Raw genomic sequence first — 26,364 nt, 5'->3', positions numbered from 1 at the left:
GGGGTCGTTTATAATTCAATGACCGACGTTAAATGATTTATGTAGTATGGGTGATATATAGATCAGAAATCCATCGAAAATGGTAAAAAAACGCTGAAACTCACCCCAGTCTCCTCTTACCGTTGGGTGATGAGCGTGGAGCAAAAAGATCGCCATTATGGGATGTTGATCTAGGTGATCCAGTTCCGGTTTGTATAATACTAATACACGTCCAATCATGTTGTTTATTGAGTTATGGCAATGGATCGATATGCAAGTTGTCTGGATAGAGTCCCGCGAGCGAAAGCGAGTGGCCGGACAGAATAGGGGACGGACTAAGCACTTCCGGTTTTGGCAACTCGCCGATCGGCCACCAGGTGGCGGTATTGAAGCGTTACAGAGTTGAGCGGAGTCCTACAACACCAGCAAAGACTCCGTGGGTGAAATGTGAATACCATGACGAAAATATGAAATATTTATCTCAAAGACGGCGTAACCCGTCATTGGCAGATTACGCATGGCGAGGAAAGACGTGTAAACACGTCATCGGCGGAGAAAGGGTTAACCCATTACCCGCCAAAATCGCTGTTCAGCGTTATTGCCCGCCATGCGTTGTCTGCCAATATCGCTGTACAGCGTGTTTCAAGGTCATATTTCATATTTTCGTCATGGAATTCTTATTTCACCCACGGAGCCTTGTCATATGCTGCGGGAGCCATAACAACTCTGCAACGCTTCAATACCGCCACCTGGTGGCTGATCGGCGAGTTGCCAAACCGGAAATGCCCGTTTCAGCTCGGTCCGTCCCCTAATTCCATCCGGCCACTCGTTTATCGTCCCGGGACTCAATCCACACACCATGGACATGGATCGTTGCCATAACTCAATAAACATGATTTGGGCGTATATTAGTATTATACAAACCAGAACTGGATCGCCTCGATCCCCACCACATAACTGGGATCCGTTTGTTCCACTCTCATCGCCCAGCGGTACGAGGAGACGGACGTGAGTTTCAGCGTTTTTCTTTATCATTTTCGATACAAACTGCTCTGATCAATATATCACCCATACTACATAAATCATTTAACGTCGGTCACGGAATTATAAACGACCCCCCCCCCTCCCCCTCCGTTCACCCGCAGATGATCAGTCATAACGTTTAGGACCATGTACAGTTTACATTTTTAATATAGCATGGATCGGTATCAAACTGCATTTGATAATCTAATATATGATTATCTAATATATGAAATACTGCAGAAAAGGATAAAAACATATTTATACTCTAGCTAGACGGTATTTTCGTATGAATGTGTGAATGAAAAAGTTAAACGTTCCTACATCCTGAACGATAGATAATTGATGTTGAATGGGCCATAGTAATGTCAATTTAGCAATACAATTTAAAAAGTTATAGCCCTGCAAAGAAGGTGAACATCTCCATAGACAAATAGCGCTGGCAGAGAATGGTTTAGGATGATCAAAGTGGTGGCAGAGAATGGGTTAATTCGAAGCTTCGAGATAAAAATATATATATTTGTTTTAGGACTTGTACAGCACTTTGTTCAACTTTGTCAGTGCTGTAAAGTTTAAACCTTTTAAAATTTTAAGACAAACAAAACACTTTGCTTTCATGAAATATTGTAAGCGTCATTTGAGGCTTTATAAAAGCAGCACAATGAACACAAATCTGTCAGTGCAGAGTCCGACCTCATCTTAAATAACAAACAGCATTGCTTGTTGTAGTTAACAAAGAGACAGAGTTGATTTTGCACAACAACAAAAAAATATATATAAATGTCTTTTTTATATATTCAAATTTTATTTTCATATTCAAATCCCATGCCCATCGAACGAAGCTTCGAAGCTTTGAAGTAGGGCTGGGTGATATGGCCAAAAACTTTATCGCGATAAAATTATAAAATTATTTTCATATAACTCGATATCGATAATTATCGTCGAAATGTCTGTCAAGTTTAATTAACTTCTTATGCCCGGTGCCGATGGACGGGCTATTAATAGACTTGCTTTGCTGCTGCGAATGTCTCGAGTTGATGTCGTCATCAGTCCGCGCACGTTAGCAGTTAGCCGACAAGCGGTGTATCCCATGACAATATACTAAATATGACCCTAAAATACTCTGTTCCGCCCCAATACATTGCAACGACGTCCACCGTATACCCCACACTACTATAACCGTGGCCTCAGAATTCACGCCACACACCCACTCGGCACGTAAACTATAAAATAGCGCCGTGCAAGCTAATGATCCTAGCCAGCCTTGTTTACAAAGTACTAAATATCACCCTAAAATACTGTTCCGCCCCAATACATTGCAACGACGTCCACCGTATACCCCACACTACTATAACCGTGGCCTCAGAATTCACGCCACACACCCACTCTGCACGTAAACTATAAAATAGCGCCGTGCAAGCTAATTATCCTAGCCAGCCTTGTTTACAAAGTACTAAATATCACCCTAAAATACTCTGTTCCGCCCCAATACATTGCAACGACGTCCACCGTATACCCCACACTACTATAACCGTGGCCTCAGAATTCACGCCACACACCCACTCGGCACGTAAACTATAAAATAGCGCCGTGCAAGCTAATTATACTAGCCAGCCTTGTTTACAAAGTACTAAATATCACCCTAAAATACTCCGTTCTGCCCCAATACATTGCAACGACGTCCACCGTATACCCCACACTACTATAACCGTGGCCTCAGAATTCACGCCACACACCCACTCGGCACGTAAACTATAAAATAGCGCCGTGCAAGCTAATTATCCTAGCCAGCCTTGTTTACAAAATACTAAATATCACCCTAAAATACTCTGTTCCGCCCCAATACATTGCAACGACGTCCACCGTATACCCCACACTACTATAACCGTGGCCTCAGAATTCACGCCACACACCCACTCGGCACGTAAACTATAAAATAGCGCCGTGCAAGCTAATTATCCTAGCCAGCCTTGTTTACTACTTGAGTCCTACCGCTCTACCCAGAGGTGCAGCGCGGGTCTCCTTCTGCCTGTTGGCCATCTCCTTCACTGATTGGTTGTTAGTGCGTGTGCTCATATCCAAGCTTGGAAAAGCGATATATCGAAACTTTGCGACCATGTTTATTTCGAGGAAAAAATTTATCGCGATAGTTATCGTTATCGTTTTATCGCCCAGCCCTACTTTGAAGTATTTAAGACAGCCCTACAGGGAAACCGCTTCTGCATTACTCCCACTCGCTCCGTTGTTGAGCGAATTGTTGATTGTGAGTGGTGGAACTAAACCACAGAGGGGCGGAGGTACGCATATGATTATGCAAATAATTCTGCTTCAGTCACAGGGGACCAAAATTCTCATCTGAATTGGAAGGATGCGCCAAAAAAAAGAAAATACTACAAGACGACTGATTGATAAAAAAAGAAAACATCAGCCTAAACCGAAATGGAATAAAGCTCCTCACTCAATCTTCTCCCCCAGAGAATTCTGAGGAGGTGATGCGATAAGGAAATTAAATGCAAAAAACCAACACGCAACATTCACGCCTCATGTTAAATCCTGAGGTGTCAGACACGTGGGACACTGAAACCAACAGCTAGAGTGTGCTGATGGCGAGTCAGGTTCTCAGCCCTACCGCTCGCAGTCTTCTTGTGGGCGTCGGCTGCCGTACTGCTGGCTGCCGGTTGGCCATCTGCGCTCCCAGCCGCCCTCTGCTCGTTGTCCCTCTTCCTGTCCTGCAAACACACAGGTGGAGAGACAGGATTACCGATGGATCAACAGTGACTTTGGCTAGTTTGATGTGCATTCGACACCAGAAGTGAACCCTTTTAGGAGATACCAAGCTCTACTTGGAATACATCTCTGGTTGGGAGATGCTGGTAGATTTGGGAGGAAAATTGGTTTGGTTAGTTAGCACTAACTTGAGGCCTGACCTAGTATTAGGCGGCTTATGAAAGGAAAAAACTTAGATATGCAGATTTGGCAGCAGGAACTGAACAGCGAGGATGGAAAGCTAGGGTTTGTCCAGTAGAAGTATGATAAAGAGGATTTATAGCATGATGGAGTTCATCATTGTTGGGAGAGTAAGAGTTGGAGTTTGAGTTTGGTAGAAGCATTGAAAGGCAGTCAGTGGATTTGGTTGAGGAGAAATAATGTCAGCTGGGAGGCAAAGTAAACAAAGGATAATAATGATTCCTTTTCTTCTCTGTTGTTGCTGTTCCATGTATGATATTGGTATCAGGAATTGTTCCATTTCTGACATAGGATAAGACATGGAAGTTTAGCGTATGGGTATCATGGACAATGAAATCAAACATGGAGGGGACACTGGAACTAAGTGTTGAGCCTTCCCAAGGTGTCGTGGGCCTAACTTGACTAAACACCAGTGAAGGGCGGTGCCCACTTGATAACCCTGGTGATGTGCTGGCTCTCACTGCCTTTCCATCTACACCACATGTGTCAAACTCGAGGCCTGCGGGCCAAATCCAGCCCGCCTGGCATTTTCATCCGGACCCCAGACTGAATTTGCTTATGAATTCATTTGGCCTGCTGCCTCACTAAGGTGCAATTCAACTGGTGGAAATCAAGCGCACCTCGCACAAATGTCCTTAACATTCAAGCAAACACAGAGAGCGTTAGTCCACACATGTATCAATCTGCTTTCATGGACCATTAGAGGATTCAATATTTAGCCTTCAGTTGTAGGCTACCTTGTGTTTATTTACTTTCACTTTTAAAAGCTGGTCAGTAATCTGTTTTCACTTGAGCTGTGGTATTAATTGGTTGCATCCAATTTTACTTTATTGCCAATTCATCATACCTACTCCGACATCAAATCCGTGGACATTATTGTTTTTTGCACAAGATAAGTGAAAGCTACGCTGAGGTGAGATGTTTTCTGTGTGTTGCTCATCTCTCCCTTCTCCATGTCCAATTTTTTATGAACTATACTCAGACTAGATGGTGTCACCAATCCAGCACACCCATCTGTAGTACTGGTTAACAGAGGTGAAACGTCAAGTGGTTACCGTGATGGCGAGGACTGCCGAGGAGCTGTTGGAGTAGCTGGATGTGGTGGTAGGTGCGGCATGGTTGTTATTGTAGTAGCGTGGGGGGGTGTGGCCACGGGGTTGGTAGTGCCGGCCGGCGGGGTAGCCCCTCATGGGGGCCTTCATGTGGCCCATGTTCCCGGGCATGGGACCCAGCAGGGAGGACCTGGCCCCCGCAAAGAACTGACGGAACTGCTGGCCGCCCATCGCAAAGCTCTGCATGTTACCTGGACAGGAGGGAATGAGAAAGAGAGGAGAGGACGAGGGAGACAGAGGAGAGAAGAGAGGAGGAAGGAGAGAGTAGCATTGAGAACAAGTTACAAAACCGTGTTTTGTGGTAGATAACAGCAAAAAATTGAAATAAAAAAAGTTATTCCACAAGTCATTTGATTGACAGAAGCTGGCTTGAGCTGGGTAGTGTCGTTTTTAAATTTCAATGCTCATTGAAAGCTCAAGGTCTCGTCTCCTCATATGACTACAAACAAAATAGCGGCTTGCATTCAAAATGGCGGATATTCGCTTGTAAATGAATGCATTTAAAAAACTAATATTTCACTAATAACACTTTAGCACTTTAAGTGCCGAAAGCGTGTTTAGGCGTCCTTCCCCGCCATGCTCAAGTTGCCGAGGACGCCGTAACTCGTCTTTGATATCAATATTTCAAAAATCTGTGATCGGATTCATATTTCCCATCCGCTGGCCTGAGACCCACCAAAAAGCCCCACTGAACCCTCTAGCGGTTCAAGAGCGCCATCTGGTGGCCGATCGGCGCAATCGCCAAAGAGGAAGTTACTTGGACGATGTGCTATTCACCCATATTACTTCCGGGCACTCTGTATAGGTTCCGGCACTCTAGCTCGTCACAATACATAGCGATCCGTTGCCAATAACTCGATAAACAACATGATTTGGACGTATATACTATTATACAAGCTGGAAATGGACCCGATATTTCTACATCCCATAATAGGAAAATGTCTGTTCCACGCTCATCGCCCAACGGCGCGAGGAAGATACGGTAAGATTCAGCGTTATTTTTCAATGTCTCCTATACTAACTGATCTGATGAACATATGACCCACACTAGATGAATGGTATAATGTTGCCCACGGAATTATAAACGCCCCCTCACCCATCCGGTCAACATCAGATGACGTGTAGTAACTTCTAGAACCATGTCTAGTTGGAATTTTTTATATCGCGCCGATTGCCATCAAACTGTATTTCATCATCAATATAATGCATTTGGGGCTATAGATCACGTTCTGGAGAAAGAGGTGAAAACATACTTATACATTAGACCATATTTTAGTATGAATATGTGAATGAAAAAGTTTAACGTTGCTTCACCCTGAACAATACATATAGGACATTGAATGGGCCCTAATAATGGCAATTTAGCAATAGAATTTAAAAAGTTATAGCCCTGCAAAGAAGGGGATCTTCTCCATAGACAAATAGAGCTGGCAACCTATGGTATATCATGAATTTAGCCTTAGGCAATCAAAGTGTTAACCTATTGGTAAACAAACGTATTGCTGAAAAAATACACTATGACTGCTGTTGTAAAAGGGTTAGGGTATTTACTCTTGGCTACATTTGAGAAAAAAAACACGCCGTTTGGTTAAAGTTACCCTTAGAATGCCAGCCTTCTAGTTGTTTCCGTGGTTGTTGCACTATGTTTGCGAAGCGAAGTATTATAGCTGTAGAGACACAGTGTGGCTCATTTTGACAAACATTACTTGTAGTCCATCATGGGAATAATAGTTTGTTTCCACACGCTGTAGTTTGTAGTTTATTACACGCTAAACATTGCGCATTTCCAAGATAGTCTTTTTTCATAGATCGCGAGATAAAACATGTTATGTGCAATAAGCCCAAACCGTTCTGGCTGATCCCTTGAAACCCAGAATACTCCCATATCAAAAGGTATATGACTTGTCGGAGGTCGTTTTAACTCTAAAACTATGATCGCGTTTGCCGAGCATGTTTTTTGTCCGGTGAAACACAGAACTGTGATCGTTAGAAAAACACGTTTCAGATTCAGTAAAATAGACTAGAGAATGTACCTTACTATAGCCAGAAGGTATTCCAAAAAAATTATTCCAAGTCATCGCATCGCCATTGTGATTACCAGTGTATATGTCTATACACGTTTCGATGGTCAAATACGCTTATGCAACGGAATTCCGAGGCGAGCACTGTGAATTTCTGTTCCAGCAGAAGGAGGGGCCACTAACAGAGGAGAAACTGAAAGTGAAGCTGACTATCAGCCCCAAGCCATTGCAGTTCAGACACGGACGATAGTGCCACCTGGTGATAAGTCGGTCAGAATGCAGTTCTAATGTGTGGGGACGTGCCTAAATTATGCAGATCGCTCTGGGCAAGTCTGTAGAGCGGGGATCAAAGTAAAAAGATCAAACAATCCAAATCGTTGGCCGCCAAACACGTATTTACGTTTATGGCACAGAAAGTGTTAAGAGAACAGCCAACAGCCCATTTGAAGCTCTGTAGCTCAAAATGGGCTATTGTGTTATCTCTTTGACATATATTTAAATGTATCCTCCCGATTTGTACAAGTGATGGCTTATTTTGAAGGTAAGAACCTGTACCTTCATATAATGTAAACATTTTTTTGAAGACTGCTCAAAATACCCTATTCTTCGTGCCTGGTCACATTTCATAATGCACACAGACCAGCGCGGACCTTAGAAGCTATGATATCTAGCTATTCAGACCTGCATTCAGTATTGCCCTGTGACAACTCCTCTAGCGAGTTACTCTGTTTCTGTGTACAGTGGAAACTCCACCGTTTGTGTGTGAGCCACTGCCACTCCCACCAACAGCCACACGGGCAATGGGTCTAATGCATCCAACATGCTTTGCATCCTCAACATCCCTGTATGCCCAAGTCACGATAGAAACCTAAACTAATGTTAGTTGCTAGTGTTAACTAAGCTGGCCCCAAAAAAGCTAACCATGGAGCAATCCTTTGGACCAGTTAAAACAGTTGAACTAACCCTGGAGCAGCTCACAGTGGAGCAGTCCTCTGGCCCAGTTAAACTAACCCTGGAGCTGGCGGTCAGGTGGCGTAGCGGAGATTGTGCTCGTCACCAATGCAAGAGGCTGCGGTCTCGACTCCCGGAGAGTCAGCATTGCCTTGGCTCGGGCTGATCGCTATACTAACTCGTTTGGCTGAGTTAGGGGGAGGGGAGCCTTGGGTGGGTCCTGGGCGTTGTGGACAGCGACCCCTACAGTTGGGTCGGGGCACCTGCTCAGCGAAGGTAGGATCTGGTGAGAGGTAGTGCGGCCTCACACACGTTACTCTCCCAGTGAGAATCTGCGCGGCTAGGCTGGCTGCCGGCTGGCTGCACATGCGTCGGAGGAAAGCATGCGACAGTCTCCGGCCTCTCGGACCAACAGTAGGGGAAAGTGCGCAACAACCAGGAAGGGGGTTGGGAATTGGCATAACGACTAACAGTGGGATGGGAGAAAAATCGGAAAAAGGAGGGGGGAAAAGATAATATTTATATATAAAAAAAAAAAAAAAAACTGGAGCAGCTCACAGTGGAACAGTCTCTGGACCAGTTAAACTAACCCTGGAGCAGCTCACAGTGGAACAGTCTCTGGACCAGTTAAACTAACCCTGGAGCAGCTCACAGTGGAACAGTCTCTGGACCAGTTAAACTAACCCTGGAGCAGCTCACAGTGGAACAGTCTCTGGACCAGTTAAACTAACCCTGGAGCAGCTCACAGTGGAACAGTCTCTGGACCAGTTAAAACAGTTAAACTAAGCAGCTCAGAGTGGAGCAGTCCTCTGGGTGACTTCACTTTCGTTTTCATTCTTCATATTACATGGATAGTTTGCTCTCCAGCTCCAACAGTGAGGAATGAGAGGAGCTGAGCCTGAGACACTCTCCCTCTCTACATTCAATGATTTTAAGTAGCCAAACGTTTCACTATAAAAACGAACTGGATAGTTGATAATAAATATTTCACTTCATTAGCTGAAATATTCTGATTAGTGCACTGCAACCCTGCCCGAGCCCGACGGGTTCGGGCTGGGTAGGGCTTTGTTTTTAAATAAATAATTCGGGCTCGGCCGGGCCGGGCTGCGCCCTCTTTTTTTTTTTTTATTATTATTACGTGCTCGCTATACTCATATAACTAGCGTTATAGGATAACCTTAAGTTTCTGTTTCAGTTTTGTGCCAGCTGTCATCACAGATCAGATAAGTCAGAGACTCGTGTCTCTCTGAGTCGCGATGGATAAGTTAACAGATATGGAATTAGGGAAAGGGAGAGTGCTATACAAATAACGTGAATTTGTCAAACGGAAGATATTGCTATAGATCAAAATATCATATTGTGACATCCCTAGCGCTATCACACGCCATGCCACCCACCAACCTGTGGGAAACACTGGAGGGACTATATTCAAATCTCAACAGCTGCACTGTTCCTAATGTCTTTACACTGTGAATACTTCCTAATGTTACCGTCTTTAAACTGGATACTACCTACTGTCACTGTCTTTAAAGTGGATACTTCCTAATGTTACCGTCTTTAAACTGGATACTACCTACTGTCACTGTCTTTAAAGTGGATACTTCCTAATGTTACCGTCTTTAAACTGGATACTTCCTAATGTTAACGTCTTTAAACTGGATACTTCCTAATGTTACCGTCTTTAAACTGGATACTACCTACTGTCACTGTCTTTAAAGTGGATACTTCCTAATGTTACCGTCTTTAAACTGGATACTACCTACTGTCACTGTCTTTAAACTGGATACTTCCTAATGTTACCGTCTTTAAACTGGATACTTCCTAATGTTACCGTCTTTAAACTGGATACTTCCTAATGTTACCGTCTTTAAACTGGATATTTCCTATGGTTACTGTCTTTAAAGTGTGAATACTTCCTACTGTTACACATGGTGGCCAGATGACTAATTGGAGGATCATTACTTTAACCAGTTCAGCACCATGGACAGATCAACACTAGCCCTCATGTCTCAGTAAACACCACCCAGGCAGGGTAGACTGGTAGAGACTGAGTGTAGCTATCAAAAGACTACAACATAGAAGATAGGAAGAAACAAGCTGTTACGAAGGATCAGATTAAACCGAGTATATATATTTATTTGTTGATATATATTGAATAGTATTTGTATATCGTTTGATATCCCTTGTATATTCCTTGTACATATACACGGAATATCCCTTTAGCCTACTATAGCCCATAATAGTTCATTCTCCTATTGGACAAAAGGACCAGGCGCCAGGGGACCAGCCCCCGGAGTCAAGTTCAAAGTTACCGACAAGACATGTCTGTACTAGCCCCGGCCCTGCCCAGGGATACGGCGACAGAAATGAGAGTGGCACTATTTGTTCACCGTGCATATAAATATGGCGTAAGTGAATATAGAAGCACTTAGTCTTAGTCAGAAACTTAGTAACCAACGTGAAGCCTCACCCACGATACGACGTGCGGTGAAGTATGGCCTGTTTGGCGCCAGAATAGCATTGAGACCGCGTGCAAATTAATAACTGAATTGTCAGAGTTTGGCACTGTACCGTCGAGTGCGACGTATTTCTATTAAGTTAATAATAGTCTATTGTGTATGGTGCATCGTGCGGTTAGAGTTCTAAAGTGACCAGCATCTCCAACGCTTCCTCGTGTTAGCTAGATTCTTATCCAGGCTGGGCCGACCACATGGCGCTTTCATCCGAGGAGATCTAGGCGAGGACCGAATGGACATGTACACTGGATTATAGGGCTGGGCGATAAAACGATAACGATAAATATCGCGATAAATTATTTCCTCGAAATAAACATGAAACGTGGTCGCAAAGTTTCGATATATCGAGTTTCCAAGTTTGACTCCGCTCACTGCGCTGAGCCTCGGCTCAGCACAATCACTACCAACAACCAACGTTACGTGATGACGTGTTTACGCACTACAGATCCAGATGTGCTCCTCCTGTTTTGGTTTCGATTTCAGAGCGAGGAGATTAGTTGAAGAGATTAGTTTAGCAACAACTTTAGAAGAAAATCAAAATGCATGAAAATTCCAGCGACAGCGAAGGAGATGACAACCCACCGCCTACGGCCACCGCAGACCTTAGCGCCTCAAATGCAGAGGAAATTATTAATAAGAAAGGTGTTACTACGTCGGCAGTATGGACACATTTTGGGTTTTTAAAGTCCGACAAAAATCAGAGCAGCGTTCGCTGCAAACTGTGTCGGCGATCGGTGCGAACAAACACGGGGAACACAACAAACATGTTCTATCACCTAAAAGTGTATCACGCATTAGAGTACACTGAATGCAAACGCATTCAGTCGGAAAAGAGTGGTGGCGTCAGCCGACAGCCACGAAGAACTGAAATTCGTGCTGCGCCTGCAACTGATGCGTCTGCAAGTACCTCGTCGACCTCGCAGCAACAAACACTCGTGTCTGCTTTTACACAATTCTACGACAAAACATCAAAAAGGCACAAAGACATTACTAGTGCAATCGGTTATTTTATCGCAAAAGATATGATGCCAATTAGCACAGTAGAAAATGTGGGATTCAAGAAGCTGATGAAAGCCATTGACCACAGGTACAATCTCCCTGGCCGAATTTTTTTTTCGCAGACTGTTATCCCACGGCTGTATGCAGACTGTAGAGACATGGTCGAGAAGGAGCTGCAAACGGTGTCATATTTTGCTACAACATCGGACATGTGGTCAAGTCGGACGTCTGAGCCGTATATGAGCCTGACCATCCACTTCATCGACAACGAGTGGAATCTGATAAGTAAATGCCTGCAAACGGCTTACTTCCCCGAAGACCATACTGGCGAGATGATCGCCATAGGACTTGTCGAAGCGCTCGACTCATGGGGACTGAGCGAAGATCGACAAGTCTGCATAACGACAGACAGTGGGGCGAATATCCTCAAGGCATGTGGAATCAACAAATGGACACGCCTCCAGTGCTTTGGACACCGACTACATTCAGCCATTGGTAATTTTTTTTTTATTATTATTAAGATCTGTCTGTCTGATATTGTGGTCACTCACTGGTCACATATTTTGTTCCATTTCTAATTTAGTTGAATAATTCTGTATTAGCGTGATTAATGAAGTCCCCCACCCCGTGTATTTTCAAATCTGTATTACTGTGTAGTAGCAATAATGATAATATAAAATGTTTAAAAAAGATTAGGCTAATAAAATAATTACAACATGTAATATTCAATATTGTAGAGGGAGAGACATGCTGTTATAATAGTACTTATGCAGCTAAGTTAAATAAAGTGATTACAAGAATAAAGCATTTTTTTATTACAATATTCAGTTGCAGGCAGCACTGCAGTATTGATTTGACTGTGACTTGTGATGACGACGGACTGTATATTTTCTGTTTATTCAGACTTTTGTTTAACATTTTGTCAGTTACTTTAAGTTTAGTATAGACTGTCAGTGTCACAGTCAAAGAGTCAATGGATGGTATTTTATATGTGCTAGATTCTGCTCAGAAATTATCTGAAATTAAATAAAAATGTAACAACTGTCAACACCTATTTCCTTCTTCCCTTTTCCTCCTCAGAGACAGCAGCGAAAGACAAGAGGATGGAACGAGCCGTCGGTGTGTGCAAAAAAATTGTTGCTGCATTTTCCTACTCCTGGAAAAAGAAGCGGGACATGGCAGTTGCTCAGGAAGAGCATAACTTGCCGAAGCACAAGCTGGTGTCAGAGTCACCGACCAGGTGGGGCTCACGTCAAAAGATGGTGCAAAGGGTGTTGGAGCAGCAGAAGGCCATCGCTCAGGTACTCACTGCTGACAAGAAGACCAGGCACTTGGTGCCCACCTGGCAAGATGTTGATGTCCTGGAAGCCATGAATGAGGCCTTGAGTCCACTCCTGGGCCCTCATGCATCAACGTGGACTTTGAACATGACCTACTTCCACACGTAAGCACGGAATGTAGAACTAGCGTACGCACAGGGAAGTCGGCATTCATCACACGTGCGTACGCAGGCTCTATGGTCCTCCGTGTTGATGAATACCACTTTGTTCTACCGTCAATGCTCGTGCATGATTATCCATATATGGTGATGAAAATGAGGAAACACCCCCCATGGGATGTGAAATAATGGACCGACCCGAGCGGGACTCCGAGAAACTCCACGGAGAATTCACTGCTGTCGAACCAAGAAGACACTATCGCGTATTGTGGGATAAATAAAAGGCGGATTTGTAAACGGTGATGTCAGATATCAACGGCTCCCTAAGACCATTGCTGCAATTCTGCCTGGACAGCTCAAAATACTAATAAAGACCGTTCGTTGACCACTGTTTGGTGTTGGTTGTGTGTCATTATAACCGTGCTTGTAATATGAATGCCTTTATTAGTTGTGTTCGATTGGCTATATGATTTTTAGATGCATCTATTTTGTTGTCGGCTAATAAAGACCGCGCTGGAATATGACTGCCTTTTCCCGTGTTGTTTGATTAATACCCCATGGATTAAAGTTCTCCTCAATTTTATTCCAAATCGCGATGGATCTCCCGTCAATTTTCTACCTGCTGCATATGATTTCTAGAGGCATACTACAATCTATTTTGATGTCAGTATTGGGTAGCCTATATAAACAATATAATACGAGAGCATATACAAGAACAATGAATCTCACTGCATGTATGATAGCCTGCCTTTCAATACATGAACTTGAATCCCATCATATACATAGTCTGTCCACTATAGTGTCATTGCAATGCGTTTTCTATTCTTTCTTATACAGTAAAAAGGGGGAAGAACACTATTAATATGACTTGTATTCTGCTTACAGCTTCGAAGTTCCACTTGTTTCGTTTAACGTAAAGCCTTTTAAATATAATCAAAACGTTCCCGTGTTTCTGCGGTCTGCGCAGAATAATAACGAGTTGAGCTTTATGATTTATGATGAATTGAAAATGGGGGACCCTGATGTAAACAAGACGAAAGTTGGTCTGCATCCCCAATTAACAATTGTATGTACTGAGCTGTACTGTACTGTACCCATTCTGCAATCTGTTAATGAACTTTTCAATCAATCAATCAATCAAGCTACGCGGAGCGCAGTCAGTCAGTAGCCTACTTATATATTCCGATAACGCTATATAAACCATGCTGCATTCATTCTGAGAGAAAGATCTATTATTCCAAATGCTATTTATAGGGTTTTGACCATAATTACACTACTGTTGCTATTTTACAATGAACTATAATGAACTACGGTTCGTACAGAACGTGCCAGTGTTATTATGCACAGAAGCTCATTTCCTTGTTGTAATAATATATTCTACCACTGGGCGCTAGGTACGCCAGGTCTGAAAAGTGCGTAGATGTACGCACAAAGTCAAGTTCAAGTTGAAGTTGATGAATCCCACTCTTTGCTTAGAAATGATCGTACGCACAGGGTAAGCACAGATCTGTGCGTAGAACACGTTGATGCATGAGGGCCCTGGAGTTCACCGATTCACTCTCTGGTGAATCATATGTCAGTGTATCTTACCTCAAGCCTGTGCTGCATCTATTCAGAACACAGATTCTGAAACGCACGGAAGATGAAGCGCAGCTCACAACAGATCTGAAGACCAAGATCATGGCATATCTTGATGAGAAGTATGATGATGACCATTTAGATGAGCTGCTTGATGTTGCAACGTTGGTCGATCCACGTTTCAAACTTCAATATATAAAGCCAGAGAAGGTTGAGGCCATCAAAAAGAGAGTGGTGTCGGAGATGCTGCTCGGGGAAGACCAAGGCCCATCCACTTCACAGGCTTCAGGAGCAGGAGCAGAGGGAGGAGGAGCAGAGGGAGGAGGAGCTGAAGCTGCAGGAGGAGCTGCTGCTCCACCTCAAAAGAAGCAGAAAAAGAAGTCACTGGGAAGCTTCTTCAAAAAGCCATGCCCTGTGCTCCCACTCCCCACACAACTCACCGGTATCCAGGCAATGGAGAAGGAACTGGACAATTACCTGCTGGCTCCAGATGCAGACTTCATAACCGAACCCTTGGAGTGGTGGAAAATGCATCAAAATAACTTTCCAAAAGTGAGCCTACTGGCAAAGCGCTACTTGTGCATCCCTGCCACCAGCTCCCCCTCTGAGAGGGTTTTTAGTACAGGAGGGAACATTGTGACCTGTACCAGGGCAGCTTTAAAACCAGAGACAGTGGACAGACTTGTCTTTCTTGCCCGCAACCTGTAATGACTTTGCTTGTCCAAATGACAATACTGTATCACTTTATTAGTTTATTTTGTTTTTGTTTCTAATTTAAATTTAAAATACAGTTTGAAACCGTCTGCTAGCTAGGCTATGTGACGTGTGCTAAAATCAGACTTGAGATTCAATTTATTTTTCATTATATTAATACCAGAATTTAGATTTAATTTATTTTCATTGTTAATGCCAGGCACTGCACTGACTGCAGGCAGTTCCATATTGTGACCTGCACCAGGGCAGCTTTAAAACCAGAGACAGTGGACACTGGAGTGGACACTGACTGGACACTGGACAGACTTGTCTTTCTTGCCCGCAACCTAAAGTAATGACTTTGCTTGTCCAAATGACAATCACAATACTATTATTACTACTTTAGTACTTTATTTTGTTTGCTTGTTTCTAATTTAAATTTAAAATACAGTTTGAAACCGTCTGCTAGCTAGGCTATGTGACGTGTGCTATCAGACTTATTTATTTTTCATTAATAATGCCCGAATTTAGATTTTATTTATTTATTTTCATTGTTAATGCCAGGCACTGCAGTTGTATTGTTTGTTATACAGTTTGTGTTGTTCTAACAACTTCTACCTCAGATTTGTGGTTTGGCAAGTAGGCCTAGCTTACTTTGTCATGTTCTGTGACAATAAAAAATAATTCATCTGAACCACAATTAACCTTCTGGTTTCTTCAGCTTTCATTCAGCGGCAAAAATGCCTTTGACCTGTAAACCCGACCTACAAATCTAGGGACATCTATGGATCTCAATCTCATGGAATGTATTCCCATTTCCCAGTGTCAGAAATATTGTGTATGTTATTATGCTTGGCTTGAGTAAATTGTGATGAAACAAAGGAGAATATAAATTATAATTTTTCATTGCATCTTTGACAGTGAATATGAATAACACCATGCTAAAAATGATCTGAGATGAAAATCTAAGCAAATTAATAAAGGGAAGAAGAAGAACGAAGAAGATGATTAAATTAATTAAACAATGTTTAGATAGTACTGAATTCTGCCATCTGGACACATGCTATTTGAAATATTATTATAGAATATAGATAGAATACCATAGGCCTATAAATGGCCTTATAGCCAACTAAATTTGGATGCAGCAATAACCGTGAATGAAACGACACAATTCCATTAATGCATAATTATGATCCAGTTGCGGTCGGTATGCTGCCCCCTGGTGGAATATAATAATCTATGCATCTGGGGTCTTTAGAAAAAGGTGCGCCGTGCGCGGACTGATGACCGTGATGACGACATCAACTCGAGACAAGACATTCAGTTTTGGTGTTTTGAAATTACGCGCTATAATCACAAGAGAAAACATTCATTTCAGACTGTTGGAACAGTTGTATATAACAAAATGGATTTATATGGATTATGGACTTGGACACATTCATGGAGAATTCAAGCCGGGACCACGACGCTTCTCAAAGAGTTGGCGTTGGGACACGCTAGTCGCAACGGCTCTCTACAACTAGTCGTATTGACCGGCGCAGCAAACAAAGTGAGTCTATATTAATAGCCCGTCCGTCGGCGCCGGGCATAAGAAGTTAATTACTGACAGAAATTTATATATTATCGACGATAATTATCGATATCGAGTTATATGAAAATAATTTTATAATTTTATCGCGATAATGTTTTTGGCTTTATCGCCCAGCCCTACTGGATTACCTACCCGACGTCTGCATAGCCCTGTGCGGCTGGAATATATATTTGCTTTGGTACTGTGATTTGTGGAGCGGATAATCGCCGACGCCTGTGAGTGTTGGATTTACCCCCGAGAGGAGTCAAGGTCGAGTCGGCGCTCAGAGAGTCTGAGGCCGCCTAGCTTTCTTCACTGTGGAGCTACAGCCTACAAGAGAACCAAGCTGTATTCGTCTGCGGATCAAGAGTCTATCGCACTGTCTTCTGTACTCGAAGTCTCCCTAGATATCGTTGACCAGACGTTCTACTACCGACAGCTCTCCTACCCCCCCTGCTGGCTTACAACCGGGAGGACCCCTTCCAGTGTATCCCGCTATATCATTAAGTGTACCATAGATATAATTCCCTAAGAGCCAGGTTGTATACTTGCCTCCTGCGTAACCAGAGAATGGACATTCAGTGTTGATTTGCCTACGAATACTCATTTGCCTTACAAGTGCAATCAAATGTAATATAAGTATCATATGTACCTTTTGCTCCATTAAATACTTGATTAATACCTTTGACTGGAACCGATTTCATTGTGGGAAGTGTTCATCATATTCATATATTGTGTACTGTATGGCCAGTAGTTAAAGTACATAAAGCGGTAGTGGTTTAATGATACCATACTTATCAATACAGTCAGGGAATTGTACCCCTCAGTTACACAAGCAATTTAACTGCAATTCCCTGTATGAAGAGTGCTATACAAATAACGTGAATTTGTCAAATGGAAGATATTGCTATAGATCAAAATATCATATTGTGACATCCCTAGCGCTATCACACGCCATGCCACCCACCAACCTGTGGGAAACACTGGAGGGACTATATTCAAATCTCAACAGCTGCACTGTTCCTAATGTCTTTACACTGTGAATACTTCCTAATGTTACCGTCTTTAAACTGGATACTACCTACTACTGTCACTGTCTTTAAAGTGGATACTTCCTAATGTCACTGTCTTTAAAGTGGATACTTCCTAATGTTACCGTCTTTAAACTGGATACTTCCTAATGTTACCGTCTTTAAACTGGATATTTCCTATGGTTACTGTCTTTAAAATGTGAATACTTGCTATACACATGGTGGCCAGATGACTAATTGGAAGACCATTCTTTTTTCTCCAAAGAAATTGGAGGCAGGTGTAATGTTCCTTTCTCACTCTAAATCTGTGGAAGACTGCCTCCGTGTTATACTAAGTGAATGTTGCACCTCCAAGAATGTACTCAAGAAGGTGACCTAACAGGCAATCCTCTCATCATACCCTGCATCTGACCCTGCATCTGCTGCATCTGCTGCATCATCACGGCCCCCTGCATCATCGCGGGGTTCTGGGCGATGATGGTGGTCTGGGTAGCCTGGCACATGTTGACCATCCTGGATGGAGGAGGACCCTGCATGGCCCTAGAACACAAACACACCCAGGGGAGAATCAACGTCATTATTATTTTAACATTTGTTGTAAAATAAAGGATTTCTTCTATTCTTACATTTCAATCAGGGTCTGTATGATTCATGAAAGCATCAAGAGTAACAATACAATGTAATATTGCTCAGCTATGTCCAAACTGGGGCAACTATTTGGAATGAGTATAATAGTTTGAATGAGTATGTTGCTTCACTGGCGATGCTCGCTGTGCTGCATGATATAATCTGTTATGGAAACACTGCTAAACAGTCTATATCGCTAACACAGCATCCGTTCAATCCACTGGGCCTTTGCTGATCCCCGACCTCGAGTTCACCATCTTACCCGTGGTGGTGGACCTGGTGGTGGTGATGGGGCATGTGATGGGCTGGCGGGGGCTGAGGTGGTGGAGGCGGAGGAGGGGGCGGCGGTGGCGGCTGTTGCTGAAACAGTTGCTGGAGTTGCCGCAGGTGTTGGTGAAACTGTTGCTGCTGCTGTTGCTGCTGCTGCTGCTGTTGCTGACGGTGGTGATGCATGTGTGGGTTGAACATCCCGGCGGAGTGTTGGTTGTTGTCACGCCGAAGAAGCTGAGACAGAGCCGGCACTGGCTAACGTTAAGATAAATATATATGCAGTTTTTTAATTATCTTCAACAAATGGGCTCTGTGTGGGAGAACAAAGGCGCTTGTTGAACTACTTAATTATAACGTTAAACATTCATCATGCAGCCATTCAATAATCCATCAAACAACAGGTCGCTTGCGCACTAACTAGCTTCAGCTAGCAATCAAGCTAACAATAGTTTTCCTCTTACCGTAGCTGAGGTTCATTACTTGGCTTAAACATATTATAAACAGTTTATATTCAAATACTTACATTTGTATCGCTGGATAGCTTCTAGCTGCTAACTATAATGTCGTGGATCCCTTTACAATACACAATAAACGAATGAACAAGCTAGTTGGATAACGTTAGAATTCAGCACCTGCAGCGAAACAAGGCGAGCTAACGCGATCGCTAGCTGACGCTAACTAGCTAGCTGTAGCTAACAACAGTTAGCTTAGCATACGTGTTCAACTAACGTTAACCTTCGTTAGCTTAGATCAAACAACAAGCAAACTAAACTTCAGCAGCAACAACCTCCCACGATAACGTGTATTATAATTATATAACTTACAGTTGCGGTAGCCTATTTTCCAGGGGAGAAAGTGCACGGAAATAACTTGAAGATAACGACCCACAGATCAGAGTGTGAAAGCCTGTTAGAACCACTTGCTAGTGTTGCTGTGCTGCTGCTGCGAGCAGCCGACAGTGCGCACCTGCGAATGACGCCATGGTGGTGAAGACTGTAGTAGTGCGCCCCCTGTAGTCTGGGCGCTGTCTAGCATGACTTTAGCCAGTTCAGCACCATGGACAGATCAACACTAGGCAGCCGGCCACACCACCCAGGCAGGGTAGACTGGTAGAGACTGAGTGTAGCTATCAATAGACTACAACATAGAAGATAGGAAGAAGACACAAGTAATTTAACTGCAATTCCCTGTATGAAAAGTGCTATACAAATAACGTGAATTTGTCAAACGGAAGATATTGCTATAGATCAAAATATCATATTGTGACATCCCTAGCGCCATCACACACCATGCCACCCACCAACCTGTTGGAAACACTGGAGGGACTATATTCAAATCTCAACAGCTGCACTGTTCCTAATGTCTTTACACTGTGAATACTTCCTAATGTTACCGTCTTTAAACTGGATACTACCTACAGTACTGTCACTGTCTTTAAAGTGGATACATCCTAATGTTACCGTATTTAAACTGGATACTACCTACTGGCACTGTCTTTAAACTGGATACTTCCTAATGTTACCGTCTTTAAACTGGATACTTCCTATGGTTACTGTCTTTAAAATGTGAATACTTCCTACTGTTACACATGGTGGCCAGATGACTAATTGGAGGATCATTACTTTAACCAGTTCAGCACCATGGACAGATCAACACTAGCCCTCATATGTCTCAGTCAACACCACCCAGGCAGAGTACACTGGTAGAGACTGAGTGTAGCTATCAAAAGACTACAACATAGAAGATAGGAAGAAGAAACGAGTAATTTAACTGCAATTCCCTGTATGAAAAGTGCTATACAAATAACGTGTATTATTATTATTAATGTGGGAGTAATTAACAAAAAACGTTATATATATATATATATATATATATATATATATATATATATATATATATATATATATATATATATATATATAAATTGTATAGTTAGAACTAGAGACATTTTGCATGAATATCAGAAATTAGGCCGCCAACAAAGTATATCGCCGCTGAGCGGTGCATAGAAGTAACTGCAGGGATGTCCCGTTTAATTCTGAGAAACCAGAGAGATCATCCCCATCCCCTCCAGTGCGTGTGGTCACGGTGGTACAGCAGAACTGGACGCGGTAGTCGAGGAGGAGAGGGAGAAGAGGAGTAGCATTCTGCGTAGAGGGGACACCAACGAGCCGCAGTCAATGAGGGAGCAAACAAAAAGAAAATAGACGACGGACTCATTTTCATTCTATTCTGAGAAGGAGCGACCTATACTCCCGTGCGAATATGGGGAACCGGGGGATGGAGGATTTGATTCCTCTTGTGAACCGAATGCAAGATGCATTTTCTGCTATCGGTCAAAATTCCAACTTGGACCTGCCGCAGATCGCCGTGGTGGGTGGCCAGAGTGCGGGGAAGAGCTCGGTGCTGGAGAACTTCGTGGGGAGGTAAGGGGGTTTGTGTTGTTTCAGGTGCGCCAATGCATCTGTCGTCATCCGCAATGCCTTTCATTCTCACACCTACCTACCCAGTACCCAACCCCATCCCCCCAAGCCCTCCCATAGTTTTACCCGCAGGCGAGTTAAATAATTGTTTTAGATCAGCAGACGTTTCCGCATTTGGTGTATTTCACTCCCCTCACCTCCTCCTCCTCCTCCTCCTCCTCATCCTCACTCATAGCCCCGACGGAATTCGAGGAGATTATTTTGTTACATAAAATCCAACCCAGTCCAATCCACCGGCTATAACTGCTGCGTGGTGCATTGACTGTCGGAGGCGGAGCAGGACAACAAACAAACAAACAAACAAACAAATAAACAAATTACATTTGTGATAATACATTTATTTCAACTAGCTATATTTTTACTGGCCCGAATACATCTTATTTTTTCACTTGATTGATTGATAAATTGATTGATTGAAAATTGTATTAACAGATTGCAGAATGGGTACAATACAGCTCAATACACACAATTGTTAAGGGGATGCAGACCAGAGAAAGACTTTCGTCTTGTTTACATCAGGGTCCCCCATTTTCAATTCATTAATGTTTATTGTTGCTATCAATTGGCATCCTATATGCAGTTTGGTCAGTAATCTGCAGCACAAATGGTGGTCGACTTTTGAGAATGATTTTACATTGAATTTATTAAGTCTTAAAATGTGGGGGGTTAGGGGGCTGACTCCTTGTAAACACAACACTTTCAATTCTAAAGAGAACGCTTCATCTAAAGTTGTTACTCTGTCAAGGCTGCCATTTTGCCTTTCTAACAACCCACTCTAATCCTGACTGGGGAGGGATAGACTGTCTACCTGATTTCCCCAGTTGTGCATTGTGTGTATCTGAGTCATCAGGCAGGCAAAAAGCCTTGTAGTGTCCCACACAGAACATCCAGGATGTGAACATGGCGGGGGAACCAGTCTGCTACTCTGCAGTATGACCTTGCGATAACAGAGTCCCTCTGAGCTTAGAGCCCCTCCAGTTTAGCCCTGCATCCATCTGTCAGTGCTGTGCTTCCTTAGTACCACCAGCTTACTGCCTCAAGAATACAATATTAGAACATAATGTATAGCTGACTGACTGACTGAATGACTGACAGTCATCTTCCTATAGAATCATGAATACTAGACATGCAATTCCAGACATGCAATAGCCCTGTCTAGCAATGGTGCAGTTTTTGGGTCAAAGACTTTTCAGGCCCCAAGGTATCCAACTTAATTTTTAGAAGACTCCCACTTGCTCTGCCTACTAGGACAACAGGGCGTGATTCAGCAGGATTTCCCACTCAGGCAAGGACAGAATATACATATACCCCTAAGCCCATGTGTGCCAAGTTTCAGAACATCAGTCCTCAGCGGCAAGGCCTGGTCATTCCATTATCCTGTGGTGGTGTTGGTACATGCTATATCCTGCTCAAGGGATTCACTTGAGTAGTCACTGGTTGTACATACCGTGGCAACAAATTGTCTTTCCAATAAATGTACTTCTCTGGTGGATTTATACTCTGCAATACAATTAAATCTCCATCTTAACTAATTGAATGTCATATTGAATCTTAAAATCTTGTGCAAATGCTGGCTTCAAGGGTTTTCTCAAAACAAGATATTGTCACTTAATTCAAGTAATTTCTTCAGTGCAGTTGGACAGGAAGTGACACGAACCCCCCCCCCCCCCCACACACACACAAGCACATCTTTGCACTTGTTTTCCTGAAAGAGATATTTCAAGCCTCAATATTATCTTAAATTACTTATTTTTTCCACAAGGAGGATTCTTTTTTGCAGTGTAACCGGGTGACAGAGAGGATAACTGGCAGCTCATGAATCTCTAGTACTGCCTTCTCTTCTGACCAGCTGTACTTTCTCTTCGTGCGTTACGCATGACACCTGGCCACAGCTCTGATCTCCTTCTCTGCGTGTCTCCTTGGCACGCTGCTGCACAATAGGATTGTCATGGTCTATGTGACAGAGGGCCAGTCTTTTCTGACAGCTAAGGTGATTGTTGGGGTCTACCCAATGCATTTGGTGTGATTTAACATGTGCTTCAGTAGCCTAGCCTAGCCTCAAAGGTGAATACGAAACTGAAGATGAGAAATAATCAAAACAAACATCACAGTTTTAACATCAGCCCTGCAGAAAAACGCTATTGAGCCATTACAGTCATTAAAAGGATCCCAATGTGTTTTTTTGATGGAGCCATATTCAGCCCAGCGGTGGTTATATGAACTGTCCCTGCCCACACGAGCAATTAAGAAGCCTAGCCTCAGGGACCACTGTTTTAAGTGGTTGCGTCAAGAAGAAAGCAAGCTAAATGTTTATATATACAGTATATATATATATATATATATATATATATCGCTCAAGGATACCCTCGTTACCACCACAGTAGGGATAGTCCATCTATAGCATTAGACACAAGTGGTGTGGAGCTGTATGCCATATCATCATCATTGATTGTTGACGTGGCTAAAGTTGCCTGTATTGAAGCGTCACCATGCTTGGGGGAGTGTTGTGTCAATGAGGGCTGCAGTCTTTGCTGTCTGGATACAAGGAGCTGACGGCCGACTATCCTGTGATGCAGTGTGTGTGTGTCTGTGTGTGTGTGTGTTCTCTTTCTCAGTCCAGCTGCACTGACGTCACTTGGGTCCTCCTAGTCATGCAGCAATTCTCTCTCTCTCTCTCTCTCTCTCTCTCTCTCTCTCTCTCTCTCTCTCTCTCTCTCTCTCTCTCTCTCTCTCTCTCTCTCTCTCTCTTCCTCTATGGCCTATTTTGTTTACATTATCAATATCTCCGCACACACACACACACACACACACACACACACACACACACACACACACACACACACACACACACACACACACACACACACACACACACACACACACACACACACACACAATATGTTGTGTACTTATCTGCTAACACCTTGTCTTTCCTTTCTCTCTCCCTCTCTGTTTTCCCACCCTCCCCCTCCCAGAGACCCACAGACAAACAACCCCCCCCCTCTCTCTCACACACACACACACACACACACACACACACACACACACACACACACACACACACACACACACACACACACACACACACACACACACACACACACACACACACACACACACACACACACACAATATGTTGTGTACTTATCTGCTAACACCTTGTCTTTCCTTTCTCTCTCCCTCTCTGTTTTCCCACCCTCCCCCTCCCAGAGACCCACAGACAAACAACCCCCCCCCTCTCTCTCACACACACACACACACACACACACACACACACACACACACACACACACACACACACACACACACACACACACACACACACACACACACACACACACACACACACACACACACACACACACACACACACACTTTATTTTCGCAGATCGTGAAAACCGATCGAAAAACATGATCCAATTCTTAGCGGAGATCTCACTTGCTCTCAGACACACAGAGCTGCAAACTGCCGCTCCTCCTCCTCCTGCCCCTCCCGCACCCGTGTAAACACAGAGGAGGCTCCTCTGCTCTAGTCTATAGTGCATGGGACCGTGAGCTAACGTTAGCTACCTAGCTATCGTTATTGTTTAAACAGAATGACCCAGTCAACTATTCACTTTTAGTACATGAGGCATTGTCTAACGGTATCTAGCCGGCTAGCTACTGATAGCTCCTGATATCAACAAATGCTCCAGCAATAGTCTAGTAGTGCATGTTGATACCTCCGTTAGCTCACGTTAGCTCACTGTTCAAAACTAAATGTCCCATTCAACTAAATAGTTCACTGAGGTGTTGTCTTAACGTTATCTAGCCGGCTAGCAGTAGCTACAGATAGCTCCTGATATCAATGTCTTATAACATTGATTCGATGCATATTCGAGCCCCTGGCTTCCATCGCATGAGGGCAGAGTATAGGGTCCAGCTGCAGCGCCGGAGAATCCTTGCTGGAGCTGGAGGCTACTCGAGTATACACAAAGCAGACAGTGGAGATAACGAGCATTTTGACTTGTTGCGTGGTGGCGATGTCTCGCAGATAATACAGCTACAAGTATAATTATATAATATATATATTTTATAAAAGAAAATATATATATAGATTAAAAAAATAAATAAAATGAATGTAAAACCAAAAACGATCGATATCGGATCGGTATCAGCCGATATGGCTCAAGACGATCGGTGATCGTATTGGTGGCAAAAAACGTGATCGGGGCATCCCTAACACACACACACACACACACACACACACACACACACACACACACACACACACACACACACACACACACACACACACACACACACACACACACACACACACACACACACACACACACACACACATACACACACACAGATAATCACCCTCTCCTTCTCTCAACCAGGCCTGTAATCTGTGGGCAGTCATTAAGCCGCTTGCTCTTTTATCCTTTGTATTTTATTTGTACTGTAATAGAAGCTATTCAGTGCAGGGTCCAGACTTATCGCCAAATTCACTGTAACTATCCACCTATCTGTCTGGACCGAAAGGATGGACCAGGGGACAGACTAATGGACAGAAGTACCGTCTGTTGGGGGGGATTTCCTCGTTAGGTCCCCTAGTCCTGATCACTGGCTTTGGGAGGGATTAACGTACACAGTGTGTGGTTGTGTGTGTGTGAGTGAGAGAGAGAGAGAGAGAGAGAATGTACATTACTTGATAACACACTAATGTGAACCTACAGTTATCCTTATATGGGGGTGACCTATCCCATAACTGGAAGGTCACAGATTCGATCCTTGGCAACAGCCAACATGTCCATCCCTGTCTAAGTGTCCTTGAGCAAGACGCTTAATGCCGTCCTGCTCCTGCGGTGCTCCAAATGGCTGACCCTGTGCTCTGACTCCTTCTGGTGAAATGTAAATGTATGTGTGTCCCTGAGGGATATGAGAACAGATAAATCCCTAATAGGCCTTTCATGGAATGTTTAGAATGCCAATTTGTCCTCCATGTTGGAAGAAACAATGGTTGCATGATGTGCAAAACAGTTGTTATGTGTTGATTTATGAGGCATTTTATTTTGAAAGTGGTTACCAATGGTTACAGGCAGCCATGTTGGAAGAAAGAAC

At 43.4% G+C, this 26,364-nt stretch overlaps 2 protein-coding genes across 4 annotated transcripts in view; one reads left to right on the top strand and one right to left on the bottom strand.

Annotated features, from left to right (window-relative positions):
• Positions 1-19,716, bottom strand: part of ciz1a (cdkn1a interacting zinc finger protein 1a) — a 50,330-nt gene extending 30,614 nt beyond the window's left edge. For 2 of the 3 annotated variants that reach the window (XM_084325110.1, XM_084325112.1), the window contains exons 1-5: positions 19,597-19,716; positions 18,765-19,082; positions 18,276-18,415; positions 5,022-5,269; positions 3,629-3,728 (exon numbers count right to left, since the gene is read on the bottom strand). In XM_084325110.1, coding sequence (XP_084181236.1) covers positions 3,629-3,728; positions 5,022-5,269; positions 18,276-18,415; positions 18,765-18,970 — 694 coding nt within the window. In that variant the 5' untranslated portion in view covers positions 18,971-19,082; positions 19,597-19,716. The remainder of the gene's footprint in view (positions 1-3,628; positions 3,729-5,021; positions 5,270-18,275; positions 18,416-18,764; positions 19,083-19,596) is intronic. The other variant, XM_084325111.1, reaches the window with a different exon arrangement.
• A 1,321-nt stretch (positions 19,717-21,037) lies between these two features.
• dnm1a (dynamin 1a) overlaps positions 21,038-26,364 on the top strand; it is a gene marked incomplete at its 5' end in the record, with an annotated part of 90,093 nt that continues 84,766 nt past the window's right edge. The window contains 1 exon segment of the mRNA XM_084324903.1: positions 21,038-21,198. Coding sequence (XP_084181029.1) covers positions 21,038-21,198 — 161 coding nt within the window.

This window comes from Notolepis coatsorum (assembly GCF_963971535.1).
Source record: "Notolepis coatsorum genome assembly, chromosome: 11".
NCBI classification, from domain to species: Eukaryota; Metazoa; Chordata; class Actinopteri; order Aulopiformes; family Paralepididae; genus Notolepis; species Notolepis coatsorum.
This window is presented reverse-complemented; position numbering and strand designations above follow the sequence as displayed.